This window comes from Rhinoraja longicauda, chromosome 1 (assembly GCF_053455715.1).
Source record: "Rhinoraja longicauda isolate Sanriku21f chromosome 1, sRhiLon1.1, whole genome shotgun sequence".
In the NCBI taxonomy this organism is placed as follows: Eukaryota; Metazoa; Chordata; class Chondrichthyes; order Rajiformes; family Arhynchobatidae; genus Rhinoraja; species Rhinoraja longicauda.
This window is the reverse complement of record NC_135953.1, coordinates 84,936,525-84,951,581: the sequence shown is the minus strand read 5'-3', so window position 1 is coordinate 84,951,581 and position 15,057 is coordinate 84,936,525. Positions and strand designations below refer to the sequence as shown.

Here is a 15,057-nt window from a genome sequence, read left to right as displayed (position 1 = left end):
GTCAATTTTGAATGTTAAAAATGGAATAAGGGAACACTTTTACAGGTTTCATATTTCACTTCTCTGTTCAAAAAATTGAAAATAAATGTTGTAAACATGTTGCAGGATGGAAAGTGGAAGCTGTAAAGAACATCTTGATGGTGGACAGCACAATGTTTAGTGTTAGGTTACACCAGGAAAAACTATGTCTGGTCCAACATTTGGCCTAATATAATAGCAGCCGGTTTCTGTCATTCAGTGGGACAGAAAATTACTAGATGGCTTCATTCAAGGGATGTTTATCCTTTTGGAAAATCTTGTATGACAGAAATTCTTGAGGAACAAGTTAAGGAAACCAAAGCTTGCAGCAGATGTGCTGCCATTCACTAAACCTGATTTTTCAGGAGCGAGTAGAGGAAACTATTTGTATTTTTCGGCAAATTTTCAAAACTGCAATCCTACATCATCATGAAAGAACTGCAAATGTGGTTTAAACCGAAGATAGACACAAAATGCTGGAGTAACTCAGTGGGACAGACAGCATCTCTGGATAGAAGGAATGGGCGATGTTTCAGGTCGAGACCCTTCTTCTCGACCCGAAACGTCACCTATTCCTTCTATCCAGAGATGCTGCCTGTCCTGCTGAGTTATTCCAGCATTTTGTGTCTGTCCTTCATCATCAAAATGGTTTAATACTGTTATAAAAGTTATTCCGTGTCTGGGTATCTGGATTTGTTCCCTGTGCAAATGGTTCCTGTTAAAAGCTTTTGTTAAGCTCAATGTACACATATTCTTTCGAAGGGTAAACCAATTCAAAAGTAAGCAATGTTGTTTGGTCAGCAGATGGCGGTAGTGTGGAGGGCAAGAAGCAGTGCTGCAGATTTCACTGCTATATTTCCCTGGGATTTCAATGAACATTCTTGGCTCATTACAGGCACAACATACAGAGATGATTCCAGTGTAATCTATACACTTTGCATCAACAAGATTCTGGATATTACATTACTGCAAACTGGGTGGCACAATGGTTCAGCTGGTAAAACTGCTGCCTCACAGCATCAGAAACCCGGGTTCGATCCTGACCTCCGATGTTGTCTGTGTGGAGTTTGCAAGTTCTCCCTGTGATCGTGTGGATTTTCTCTTTATTCAAAGGTTTCCTCCCACTTCCCAAATATGTGCGGATTTATAGGTTAAATGGTCTCTATAAATTATCCCTAGTGTGTGGGGAGTGGATATGAAAGTGGGATGACCAATGTGAACAGGTGATCAATGGTTGGCGTGGACTCGGTGGACTGAGGGACCTGTTTCCTTGCTGTATCTTTCATTCTTTCAATCAATCAAGCTGTTGTATGACTGGTTTGTCACGGTGCCATTGATTGAGTTTTGTCATCAGATCACAATGTTTAGTGTTAGGTTACACCAGGAAACCATCAGGTATCTTGGTAGGATGGCAGCTCTGAATGTCACCATGTTCAAAAGTGAAGTGAAACATGCTTGATTTTCCCATAATATATCTCTATTTGTGATCTGACTCACTTGATCCACAAAAATGCAGGTGCACTCCTCTGCACCTTCTCTCCATAGTGAAATACACTAACCACATACCCTAAATCTCTGTTGTATTGGTTCAGTGATCTAGTCCCTCTTGGGTTGGTATAAACAGCTAACACGTTTCCCACATGTTAAAGACTGACTGGGTGGATAGGTATCTGGCAGGATAGGTACTTTCATATCCACTCCCACTTTCATATCCACTCCCCACGCAAGGCACAAAGATCGACATGCTGAACCTAGTGCTGTCACTGATGACTTTGAATTCTCCACTTCTACTTTACTTTCGAGTTCATTTGGCCACAAGGATGATATTGTCTATTTTATGTTACTTGCCTTTATTCTCCTTAATATTTGGTAATACAAGTTATTCAAATCTTCCTTTTGTACCTCGTGTGCCAAATGCAATGGATTTTTAATATTATTTTGTGAGAATATACCATTTTCATTCCAATAATGTCCCTATCGCATCTGTGAAATACTTGCAGTTATTGATAACACTGGTGTGTGAAACAGATTTACTTTGAATGAAAGTAGTCCAGTAGATTTGGCTAAACATTCATTGCTCTGCCAAGAATCCTCCATCATGGAACCTACCCATCCCTTTACATAACTCTGTAAATGTTTTCCTGCCCCAAGGACAACCTAGTTGAACAAGAAATTTGGCTGTAACGCCAATAACACGCCCACCCCTACTCCATTAAATAATGGCATTCATTTACTCACAATGGAGAAGAGCAACCTTTCATGGAGTCATACAGCATGGAAACAGACCTTCTAGCTCACCAAGTCTGTGCCAGCCATCAAGCACCCATTTACACTAATCCCAGGCGAAAGGAAAACTGCCTGGTGAGATTCAGTGGGTCAGGCAACATTTGTGGAGGTAAAGGTAGGGTCGACATTTTGGGTCTGATGTCTAAACTAATCCTATTTTATTCTCCCCGTATTCCCCATTTTCTACACACCAGGATCTACCTAATGTGGCCAGTCAACCTATCAACCTGCACGTGTCAGGGATGTAAGAGGAAACCGGAGCAGCTGGAGGAAACACATGGATGCAGGGAAAACATGCAAATTTCACACGGACAGTACTAGATGTTAGGAATGAATCTGGGTTTTTTGAGCCACAAGGCAGTATCTTTATGAGCTGGGCCATGATGTTACTGTAAGGACAGGCAACATATCTGTTCTGAAGTACATTAACAAACAGAATTCATCAATGTATTGCTTTTAATATTGCCACTGCAACAAATAGGTCTGCACAGTAACACTGGTAGAACTGCTGCCTCACGGTCCCAGAGATTCGGGCTTGAACCTGACCTTGGATGCTGGCTGTGAGGAGTTTGCACGTCCCCATGTATGTGACTGCACATTCCTCGAACATTCCAAAGATGTGCAGGTATGGAGGTTGACTGGCCTCTGTAAATAATCCCTGGTGTGTAGGGAGTGGATGAGAAAGTGAGATAACATAGAACTAGTGTGAACGAGTGATCAATGGGCAGCGTGGACTTGGTGGATCAACGGCCCTGTTTTCATGCTGTATCCAATCACTAAACTAAATGGATGCAATCAGATCTTTAGACTTCCTCTTTCTTCTAATAGAAATATTGTTATGATGAAAATAACAACAAACTGATACCTTGAACATTGTCCAATGAGAGGCTTATTGCAGCAAGCTGACGTTTACATATTAACTTCAAATGAACAAATTTCAAATTGTATAAAATAAATTGCACCAGGAGATCAAAAGGAAATGTTTGTTAGTATCTCATTCGGGGTATATTTACTTTGTGAATCATATAAATATAATTGGCATATCTAAACATGATTCAAGGAATTGAGGGTAGCCTTGTTACTGTACAATAATTAAGAGTAAATTTACATCACGTTATGCCTTTGCAAATTGTTCTGTTCATTAAGCCTCTAAGCAGATTTTTGCAAATACTTTGATGGAAAAAGTGCAAAAAATGTAAAAATAAATGGTGTTCTAATAAATTTTGTTTTACAAAATCCAAATCTTTGACAATTTTCAAAATGAAACTATCAAAGAGGGATTGACAAGCTTTAAATTCCAAACAAGTAATGAAGGGAAGCTCTACAAACAGAAACAAATAAGGAGGAAGTCAGAAACCAGCCAGCGTTATTCCACATCCATCCTAATGAACAGACTGCAGCAGTCATTACCTTTATCCCAGGAAGTCCAGGAAGCCCAGGAAGACCTGGTTCACCCTACACAGGAAAATTACACAACATTATAGAAAAGTGTTCAGCCTTCTCAAGAGTCTTGCTTATCTCCACCACAATGGTAGCTAAGCAACATCCCAAATCAAGGTTCAATAGTCAGCAAATGCAAAAGGCCTTTTGTTTCCTTTCCAGGCAGCATGATTTTATCTGTTCTTCATCCAGGAAATATTTTAGTTTTTTTTATCAATCAAAGGTTATCATAAATAAGCATTGGCCTCGCCACATTTTTGTGTGAAGTCGCGGTAGTGTGCCACTAGGTGGCACCATGTAGCAAAACATGGCCTGTCCACATCTGGGACTTGAATTAAATGCTGCCAGGATAGAAAAGGTAAGAGTTTTCTCCTTATGATTGCAATTAGGTGGTTTTACAGTAAACAAGCTTCAGCAGTCTCAAACCAGCTCTCAGTGGACATGAAACCCCTACCATTCAATTGCCCCTCATTGTGGGACTAATTGGCATTGACTAATCTGGCATATTTATCCAACCATGTTAAAAAAAAACTGATGTTCAGGCTTAACCTTACACGCCACTGCAGATGTTATCAGGGTGGACAATTTGAAGGATGCCCAATCAAGGATTAATACCAGGTACTGTGATTTGTTCTCAATTGCTGAAAATCTAATGTCACTTGTTATGTGTGAGACTTATTCCATTGTCACATCTCCTTCCATTGAACAAGAGTATTTGTTTTCTTTCACTTCCTCCCTGCAAGGTGTTGACTCTTGTTTTACTTGAGTTTTACCAGGACTGACAGCCTCCTCCGAATGGCCATTCTTATCAGGGGAACCCAGATCTCTAGTGCGTAGTAACTTGGATTTTGCAGGAGAGTATGGTCAGTCTTAATCCTTTCCCCATCTGACGTCCTCACTGGATATGCTTTTCTGCAAGACGAAACTGGCTGTGATAACTAAAGGAAAAAGGTCAGATTTTTCCAAATCGCTGGACCAAGGAAGTAGAAGCCACTTGTAACATTTCACCACAGCTCTCAAGTGACGTAAGCTAATTCAGAGTAGAAGAGACCTCAAACCTAACCCTCCTGAACTGCATGGCGTAAAACCAATACTTAGTGGTAATCATACTTATTGAGGGAGCAGAGCTGTCTCCTTTATGATGTTCTTACAATGTGCATGATTCACAGGATTTACTGACCACAGATGCCCTTTTGTCTATCACAGACAGGATAATAAGATTCTGTTGATGAATTTTGAGGGGATATCAATGGGACAAGAAAATATTTCATCTAAAAAACAGCAAGAAAATATTTTGTTGTCTCTGAATCAAAGAAACAAACTCCAAACAGAAAATAGAAATATGATTAAAAAAGATCACAACACTGACTGCTACTGCATTAAGTTACTCGAACATGTGCTGATTTCTAAAGGACCCGAGGAATGCCATGCATACCACATTGATTAGCTGATGTGAAAGTTCATGGAAGTTCAGTGACTTGATGCTAGACTTTTCTTCTTGTGATCGTTTCCATGTTCAAACTATGAATAACTCCAGCAATGATGTCACTAACATGCATTGCAACTGCAATCAGCATTTTACTGTCAAACCAAAGTGCAAGTATATCAGTGTCAAAGAGAAGCAAACAGGTAAATACTTTAGATATAATCTTTGATCTGCGGTGGTAAAAAGTCTCACCTAAATCATTAAACCCTCTTTCCGGTTTCAGTTACTGACTGAAGTGAACCATTTTTTTCAGTGGCTTCTGTTTTTCTTATTTCAGCATATTTCTTTTTAAATAACTTTCATCCATACCTCTTATCTGTGACACTTGCAGCTATTTCTGTAGCAAAAGTGAGCTTGACAAAGACAGGGAACTATGCACTACTTTGCTGTGAGTCTATGTGCTGCACCACACAATGACACATGAACACATTCACATGAAATAGACAAGGAGAGGATTAGGATGGCCTCTCCATTACTCTCAGATGTAATACAGCAATCTCACTGATCAGAAATCTTTCAACAACTCGGTAGCAACAGACAACATGCAATATATCTTGGGATAGGCTACAGATACAATTTTAATGGGATGACGCATTGGGAAGAAAGGCTGGTATTTGCTAAAGTTCAGAATGAGAGGGAACTTAAATGAAACATGTAAGAGCCTGAGAGGTTTGGACAAGGTGGGTGGGGAGAGAACGTTTGGTCTGTTGGGAGAGTTTAGAACTGGTGTAGCTATCAGGAAATTACCACAACCTATCTTTTTTATGAAGCATTCCTAATCAATTTGTCAGTCTTCTGATGGATGCATTTAATCTGGAGTTAAATTTGACAAAGAAACACAAATCAATATGCCATGATAGCTCTTGTGAATTTAATTGAAGTCGTCCTCATGCTGATACTGGAGCTCCAAGTTCTCCACAACTTGTAAACTAAATTAGTTCAGCTGGGTAGGAAGAAGAATGAAAATGAGGAAACATTGGGTCCTGGGACTAGGGGAAAGCGAAATGTCGATGTGGCCCATGCCAAAGAAAACAACCTGACATGCTCACAGACTGCATAAGTATGTGTTAACATGACAGTGGTAAAGTCCTGGGCAAAGGAATGTGACATGATGCAGAAAAACTGAAAATGAGAAAATAACATTAAACTAAGAAAAAATCCCAAGTCACGATAGGTCTTGACTGGTTGGCAAGATGTAACAGTGGTACGCCATAGGGATCAGTGCTGGGATGTCAACAATTTACAATTAGTATAAAGGAAGCACCATCTCTGAGAGTCAACACAGACTCAATGGGCCAAATAGCCTCTTATTATCAAAGGTAATATCAATATGAAACATATAAAGTAAGGTTGTTAAATTTGCTGACGAGACAAAGACAGGAAGGAAAGCATGTTGTAAAAGTGACTTAATGAAGTTTAAATGCGATATTGATTGTAAGTTGGCAAAGATCTGGTAAATGACATATAATGGGAAAATATCAATGTATTCATTTTGGTGGAAAAACGTAAAGGCTGCACATGATCTAAATGGTGAATGATAAGATGCAGGAGGATATAATTATTCTACTCGGTTGCAAAAAGCTCATGTACACGACCAGGAAGTAATTGGGAATGCCAGCTCAGTGTTATTGTTGATTGTTATGAAAAATTGAATGCAAAACGAGAGAGGTTGTTTCAAGTGAAACAATTTAATGGAATTCCATGTATTGACCTTATTTAAGAAAGCACGTTGATGCATTGGAAACGATGTTCAGAGAAGATTAATTAGCCTAATGTCTTTTGAGGAAAGGTTGCACAAGCTCGACTTGTATTTGCTAACATTTAGATTGAGAACCAACTTAAATTAACCATGTAAAATCCTGAAAGGTTTTGAGAAGGTGGGTAGGAAGAAGATGTTTGGACCTCAGTGGGAGAATCCAGAACCGGGGTCACTGTTTTAAAAGAAGGGTCTGCCCATTTAAGGCAAAGATGAGGTGATTTTTATTTAGAACTGTCCTCATGATTGTTTGAAGCAGAAGCTTTAGATACTGTTAAAGGTCGAGTTAAGTAGATTCTTGATAAGCAAGAGGTAACATATTATTGCAGGTCAACAGGAATGCAGTGTTGAGGTTCAATTAGATGAGCCATGATTTTATTAAAGGTTGGATAAAGGCCAAGTAGCTCCTAATTATATCTTCTGAAATCATTTAATCTGAAAATGCAATTGATACAAATATATTGATCTCTTTTTTCAAATGAAAAAAACATATCAGCTGCTTAAAACGAATGGGATAACTTTGCCTTCCTGCTAAAGTGTCAGCTGAGTGATGGGTGAATTAGGACCCTGTTTCAGGTCACATTGGAAATGTAATTGACCTCAATGGAAATAAAAAATGGGAGTGATGTGAAATTGTGTTACTAAATCACTCTCTGCGCGTTACATCAACAAGGCAAAATTATTCTCAGTGGTTCCTTTGGAAGCTGCTACAAAATGAATTGAAACACAATGTGGAAGGATTTTTTTGTATCAGGATATTCCCAGTCTCTAACTTCAGGCTGAAGCTGACCTTTGGAGTACAGCAGGCTTCTAATTCCCAGTGATTTACACACATGCCCAGTTTGCCTTAATAAAGAAAAAAGGAGGATTGAATCTAATCTTTACACCCATGTATGTTAAACACATTTTCACTGCAGTGCCCTGTTTTGGTCAATTATTGAACTGATCAATAACTAACAATTTTGTCAAATTTCAATCTAATTTATTCTCCATTCAAATGCTTCAGGATAATGTCAACCTTATGACCAAATACCAATAAAACACGATATTTAGGTGAAAAAGGCTGAGCATTATTGGAAAAACAGAATTGAATTTTTTAAATCCAATGTACTCAGACTCTCCTTGGTGAAAGATTGAGAGACTGCAAAACTACACAGCTGTAAAACAAAGAATTAGAAAGTACAAAAGGTACTTTCTCAATTTAAATTTGCTAGGTATGTTCAATACTTCAGCATAATCTCTTATAATACTTTTAGGAATATGAAGTTCACAGGGTTTAGTGTATTAGTAAAGCATTCAGGAGCGGGTTCTGGAAACACAATAAAGCGTGTTAGTGTAAGCATCACAATATTTTATTTGTTATATTCTGACTGATTCCTAACTATTTGTTTTATGGATAATCAGTTTTGGGTAAGATATGAAATGCCTATCTCTATCTCCATGTTAATTTCTCCACCTAATCTTTCCTACTTAGGTAATCAGCAGATGCAAGAGCAATGCAGAAAGCCAGATAATTTCTACCCAAACACTAACTTATCAGCAAACTCATATAATGGAAACAAAAGTCAGAAATCATGCTTTTCTCCTCTGCCTTACCTTTTGTCCATGAAGTCCTGTTTCACCCGGTTCCCCCTATGCAGGATAAATTAAAGAAAGATACCATTCACCCAATGGTCCACGTAGAGCTAAAGAAATAACAGAGGCTGGCACACCAGCAAGAAGAACAGTCTAACCTTTATTCCCGCAGCAGATGATCCAGGGTCACCCTAAGTATAATCACAAGGAAAAAGAAAGCAGACATTAATCACACGTAACTAGGAAGCCTAGGCATTCTGTTGCAGATGATGTGCCCATTCATTTCATTATGTTTTTTGTGGGGGACTTTACTGGATACAAATGAACTCTTACATTTAAACTGCCATAAATTATATTTCAAATACAACTTATTGCCATGGCATGTGCTGGAGGCATACAGGACCATATTAGTACAAGCCTTCTTGTCCATATTGCTCCATCAATTTCTCTCTTTGATCAAATGCTCAGAATGTTTGGCAGAACTATGCCTGCTTATGCCTCTTCATAACAATTGTTGGAAAGCAATGCAAGATGGATAAAACTTGTTTTGGTTTTGTTTGTTTTTTGGTTGTGCACCTGGTGGCTCAGATATGAGATGATACAGAATAATTGTTGGCAGATTTGAATGTTAAGCATCTGGAAATTTCTAGCATTTGGACTATGTGCTAGTTTTGTTCAGATCTGAGAAAAAAAAACACTCTTCTAGACAAAAGCATATCAATTAACTGCATAGAAGCGGGTTAATTTTGTCTGGGGCCCTATTAAGGAAGATAAGTTATACAATATGCAGCATAATCAATGGGTTTGCACATCCCTACCACAAAAAATCTAGTTTCTAAAGGTAACATAAACTTTGTACGTATTGTACACACTTTAAACTGAGTCTGTAATGTAAAGGCAGGGAGCTCAATGAAAGCGCCATTGTCAGCAAACATGTATACTCCAGCATACATTGGTACTTTGCTGTAGCCCTATAATTCTGAACAGGCCCATTGCACTTTATTTTAAATTAATAGCTTCCACTGAATATTTTATTTGTGCATTGTAAAGCAGATCTCAGCATGGATAAATGTCACATTTGTCGCCTGGTCTCATTACCTCCCAGCTCAAATATAACAGCAAGTAAACCCCAAACGCCTTACAATTTAACTACAACAGTACTCAGGAAAAGTCATAATCTGGAGTTCTCTGTGATAGCCAATGTGAAATTATGTCAGCATATAGCTGTGAAACTTGACTGTTAAAAAAGGCTTTAGAATTCTGGACTCCACTTCATCTAAATTGAGAGAGAGTAGATTGTCTGGGCTGGAGGTGAAAGACATGATGCTGACCCACTGCTTACACAAACAAACAAAAAGTAAGTGATACCACATTGGGAAGCTCACATTTCAAACCTGACTCTTCTTAGAGTCCATGGTTGCTGATGAATTCAAAATCAATTTATTTAAGTCAATCCAAATGCTATATCTGGATTAGCTTGATTTTGGACAGGCTAGGATGCATATTTATGTGTGGTACTTTATAGCTATGAGAATAAAGATTTTGAATTTCATAATGGATTTTAATGGCATTCAAACTGTACTACACAAAACAACAATATTTTAACAACTTGCATTTGCCAGTAGATAGTGCTTTCAACAAACATCGCTTTCCGATACCTTCCACAGAAACAAAAACTGAGACTGAATTTATGGTGGAGAATTCATTTCCCAGTTGGAAGTGTTTGTCATCCCTACATAGAAACTTCAATCCAATCCACAGCATTTAACCTATTTTTTGAAATAGACAATAGACAATAGACAATAGGTGCAGGAGGAGGCCATTCGGCCCTTCGAGCCAGCACCGCCATTCAATGTGATCATGGCTGATCATTCTCAATCAGTACAATTGGACAGTGCAATACAATACAATACATATAGACAGGGGATTAAAGTATGTAAACAGTAAAAGGTAAAGCATTTAACCTAGAGTTTAAAGCATGTAAACGGTGAATTTAAAACCATCAATGAGAGGAGGTAAATTATTGATTGCAGATTAGATGAGATGCAGAGTGCTAGGTGCGGTGCTACCCCCCACCCCCCCCCCCCACCCCCACCCCCCCCCCACCCCCACCCCCCCCCCACCCTCCCCCCCCACCCCCCCTCTATGACAGTATGCTGTATGGGTAAAACAAATAGAGCATCTTCTTACTGTAACACCCCTGCCTGGTTTATCATGCTGACTAACCCTTATGGGTAAAGCAAATCAGTTTGTATTGGTTAGAAAATAACTTTAGATGCTGGTTTAAATTGAAGGTAGACACAAAATGCTGGAGTAACTCAGCGGGACAAGCGGCATCTCTGGAGAGAAGGAATGGGTGACGTTTCAGGTTGAGACCCTTCTTCAGACTGAACCTTTACTACAAAGCCAAAGGGATGCCAGTATTAAATTGTGTAAGAAGGAATGAAGATATTAAAGGCCGCCTGTCCTATTGGGGCTTCTCCTTCTTTACACCACTTGCAATTTACTATTGAAAAGTTTACTATATATATTTAATCGCCCCTGTTCTTTGGACTCTCAAGGACTTTTGCAAGTACATTAAAAATATATATATGCAGGAAACAAAACAAAACAGAAAATGCTGGAAATATTCAGCAGGGTAGGTTGCATTCGCAGAAGAGAAAAAGAGCCAAAGTTTCAGGTCAAAGATCCCTTGTCAAAAGTGGGAAGGAGAAGCAAGATGTTTGTTAAATTCCCGGGAGTGCAGAGGAGGAGGGATGTCTCTGATAAGGTAAGACTGGAGTGGCCATGGCAATGAGCTGTTATCTGGTCAGTGAATGAGTGGAAGCAGTTAAAGAATGAATGTCAGTTCAGTTCAGTCTAGTTTATTGTCACGTGTACCGAGGTAGAGTGAAAAGCTTTTGTCGAGTGCTGACCAGCCAGTGGAAAGATAATGCATAATTACAATCGAGCCATTCACAGTGCGCAGATACAGGATAAGAGAGTAACATTTTGTGCAAGGTAAAGCCAGTAAAGTCCAATTAAAGATAGTCTGATAATACTTCGGGACCGCTCTCTGGTTGCGGTAGGATGGTTCAGTTGCCTGATAACAGCTGGGAAAAGCACCTTAGGAGAGCAAAGGCAGAAGAACATGAAGGCAAGATTATAGAAGTTGGGAAATACAGAGCGGGAACACATGCCCAAAAGATCTGCTGGGCATGTCCTCAATTTTCAGAGGAAAAAAATAGAATAAAAGGAGGAAATAAACAAACAAACTGAACCAATATTACAGATGGGAAACTGGCAGATTCAGAAAAATTATGTTTCCTAAAGTTGCACAATTCAGTATTCGGTCCAGAAGGTTGCAGCATGCCCAGGCAGAAGATGAGGCATTGTTCCTCAAATACCAAACCACAAACCACCCGCCTTTTCTTATTGGATTTCCCTTGCAGCCACAGGCAATGCAACACTTGTCCTTTCACCTCATCCTTGCTCAATATCCAGGGACCCAAATAATCTTTTCATGTGAAGCAGTTGCCACATTCTTTTGTCTATATTCTTACACCTGTGTTTTCTCAGTCTGACTGTTCACATTCATTAATTGTCCAGAAAACCTTGTTTACACCTTGTCAACATTGTTAGAAGATTGAAGATTGAGGATGGTGGGTGTATGGAACAAGCTGCCAGAGGAAGTAGTTGAGGCTGGGACTATCCTAACGTTCAAGAAACAGTTAGACAGGTACATGGATAGGCCAGATTTGGAGGGACATGGACCAAACGCAGGCAGGCAGGCCGTGTAGCTGGTGCATGTTGGCTGGTGTGGGCACATTGGGCCGAAGAGCCTGTTTCCACACTGTATCACTCTGTGACTCTATGACTCCAAGATGAAGGATCCAAACTCAAAACATCACTTATCCATGTTCTCCAGAGATGCTACCTGACCCGTTGAGTTACTCCAGCATTTTTGTGCCTTTCCTTGGTAAACCAGCATCTGCAGTTCCTTGTTTCTACACCATAGTTAACCCTGGTTTTATCCTGTCAGAGACAACCCCCCCCCCTCTGCCCACCACTCTCCCTGCATCTTAACACGCTTTTTTTGTTCCTACCCGGTTCTGACAGAGGCTTCTCAACTGAAACATTAACTCCCTTCCCCTTCCCATAGATTCTGCCTGAGCTGCTGAGTATTTTCAGCATTTTCTGGTTTTATTTTAGCATAAACTAAACTAAACTAAACTGTTAAAATAAACTTGTATGTAGACTAACCTATCTTGTATGTAATTGAGGCAATTTATATTTTATGTCGTCCGCTATTCATAGTCGTAGTAATTAGCAGTGATGATGATTTTTGTGAGACAAATCTAACATGTGTATCATTAATGTTCCATTGATGATGCACTTGATATCTTTTACTCCACAAAACCTCTGGCACACGATACCTAAACACTATCTGTAACATTATGTACATATTATATGTACTGTACTTTTATAAGATATTTTAACAATATGAATGTTTATCATAAAACTAAACTCCAAAGTATTTACTGTCCACTGAAAACTACTAACATTTGGACCAACCACAGCAGGGATTAATTATACTCAACGCAGACATTTGGGTTCACAGAGGTCACAGGCGGCGTGCAGAGAGTTACAGGTCACGGTTGTAAAACGGTCTTAATGATGTTCCATTGATATAACCCAGCCATCGACAAAACCCCGATGATCAAATCTGGTTAATTGTGCGCACTGTCATGAACACACGGACATGGATTTGACTATATTGGAATGGAATGGAATACTTTATTGTCACATGAGACGAGGCACAGTGAAATGCTTTGCTTGTATACCCTAGGTATACAAATAGCGACCACCTACGGCACTGACAAAGTTACAAAGCACACCAGCTCCCCCTCTGTTCTCCTCCCTCCCCTCCCCCACGCTGGGTCACCATTGTCCATTTTCTCCCCCCTTCACTTCCCTCCCTCCCCATTGTCCATTGCTCTTCCCCCTCCCCACAGCGGTCCCCCCATGCCGGGTCCTCCATTGCTCCCTCCCTCATGGCAGAATCTTGAGTTACGATCTTGAAGTTCACTAACAAAAATCACAATAGTAAATGCAGTAATACTGAGAATGAGCAGGAAATATATCTTTAATATGGTGAGACCATGTGACTTTTCCTGACTGTTGTAACTTCAGTGGAAGGTGACAGGATTCCTAGAGAATAGCATAAGTGGCTGGATTTGCAGTTTTTCTGAGATATTGTGGGCTGGGAAGATGGGAATGAAGGGTTTCGGAAGAAAAAGGGTTAAATTTAACTCTGACTAATTCACAACCATTGTGGTCACGGACACAACAGTGGCAAAATGAGAAATTATTTTCTTTGAATTTTAAAATCATATTTTAAACCAAATCAAAGAGAGATGCAATATGGCCCAATGAGTCCACAGCAAACACCAACAGCCCATTTACAGCAATTCCACATTAATCCTATTGTTTATTCTCTCCACATTCTATTCAACTACTTCCAAATTCTACCACTCATTACACACCAGAAGTAATTTACAGGGGCCGATTAACCCACTAACCTGCGTGCCGTTTGGATGTGGGAGGAAACCGAAACACTTGGAAGGAACCCACACAGGCACAGGGAGAATGTGAACATGCAAATTCCACACAGACAGGATGGATCCAAGGTCTCCAGTATGTTGTGAGGCACTGTGCCACCCATCATCGTCAATAGACAATAGACAATAGACAATAGGTGCAGGAGGAGGCCATTCGGCCCTTCGAGCCAGCACCGCCATTCAATGTGATCATGGCTGATCATTCTCAATCAGTATCCCGTTCCTGCCTTCTCCCCATACCCCCTGACTCCGCTATCCTTAAGAGCTCTATCTAGCTCTCTCTTGAATGCATTCAGAGAATTGGCCTCCACTGCCTTCTGAGGCAGAGAATTCCACAGATTCACAACTCTCTGACTGAAAACGTTTTTCCTCATCTCAGTTCTAAATGGCCTACCCCTTATTCTTAAACTGTGGCCCCTTGTTCTGGACTCCCCCAACATTGGGAACATGTTTCCTGCCTCTAACGTGACCAACCCCTTAATAATCTTATACGTTTCGATAAGATCTCCTCTCATCCTTCTAAATTCCAGCGTATACAAGCCTAGTCGCTCCAGTCTTTCAACATATGATAGTCCCGCCATTTCACTGAGTCCCGCCATTCATCTTCACTGAGATGACAATGGGCTTGAAATGAATTAATTGAGTGTGGTCCTAGTCCAGTGCAGCTTTGTCTCGGGAGATCCGGAATGAGAGTCAGCTGCGGCCCTTATTGAGTTAAAGATCAATGGGACTGAATGAGGATCCAAGATACTGCAGATGCTGGAATCTTGAGAGAAAAACAAAGTGCTGCAAAGTGCCCACCAAGCGTATCCCTGACGTGCTAATGTAACATTCGACCAGAGGGGAACCATAAACTGAACATCAAAAAAACTACAGATGCTGGATATATGAAAAGG

At 40.0% G+C, this 15,057-nt stretch overlaps 1 protein-coding gene across 1 annotated transcript in view; it reads right to left on the bottom strand.

Moving 5' to 3' along the window:
* Positions 1 to 15,057, bottom strand: part of col25a1 (collagen type XXV alpha 1 chain) — a 231,415-nt gene that overhangs the window by 96,824 nt on the left and 119,534 nt on the right. The window contains exons 15-17 of the mRNA XM_078396380.1: positions 8,720 to 8,752; positions 8,583 to 8,618; positions 3,715 to 3,759 (exon numbers count right to left, since the gene is read on the bottom strand). Of these exons, the coding sequence (XP_078252506.1) occupies positions 3,715 to 3,759; positions 8,583 to 8,618; positions 8,720 to 8,752 (114 nt within the window). The remainder of the gene's footprint in view (positions 1 to 3,714; positions 3,760 to 8,582; positions 8,619 to 8,719; positions 8,753 to 15,057) is intronic.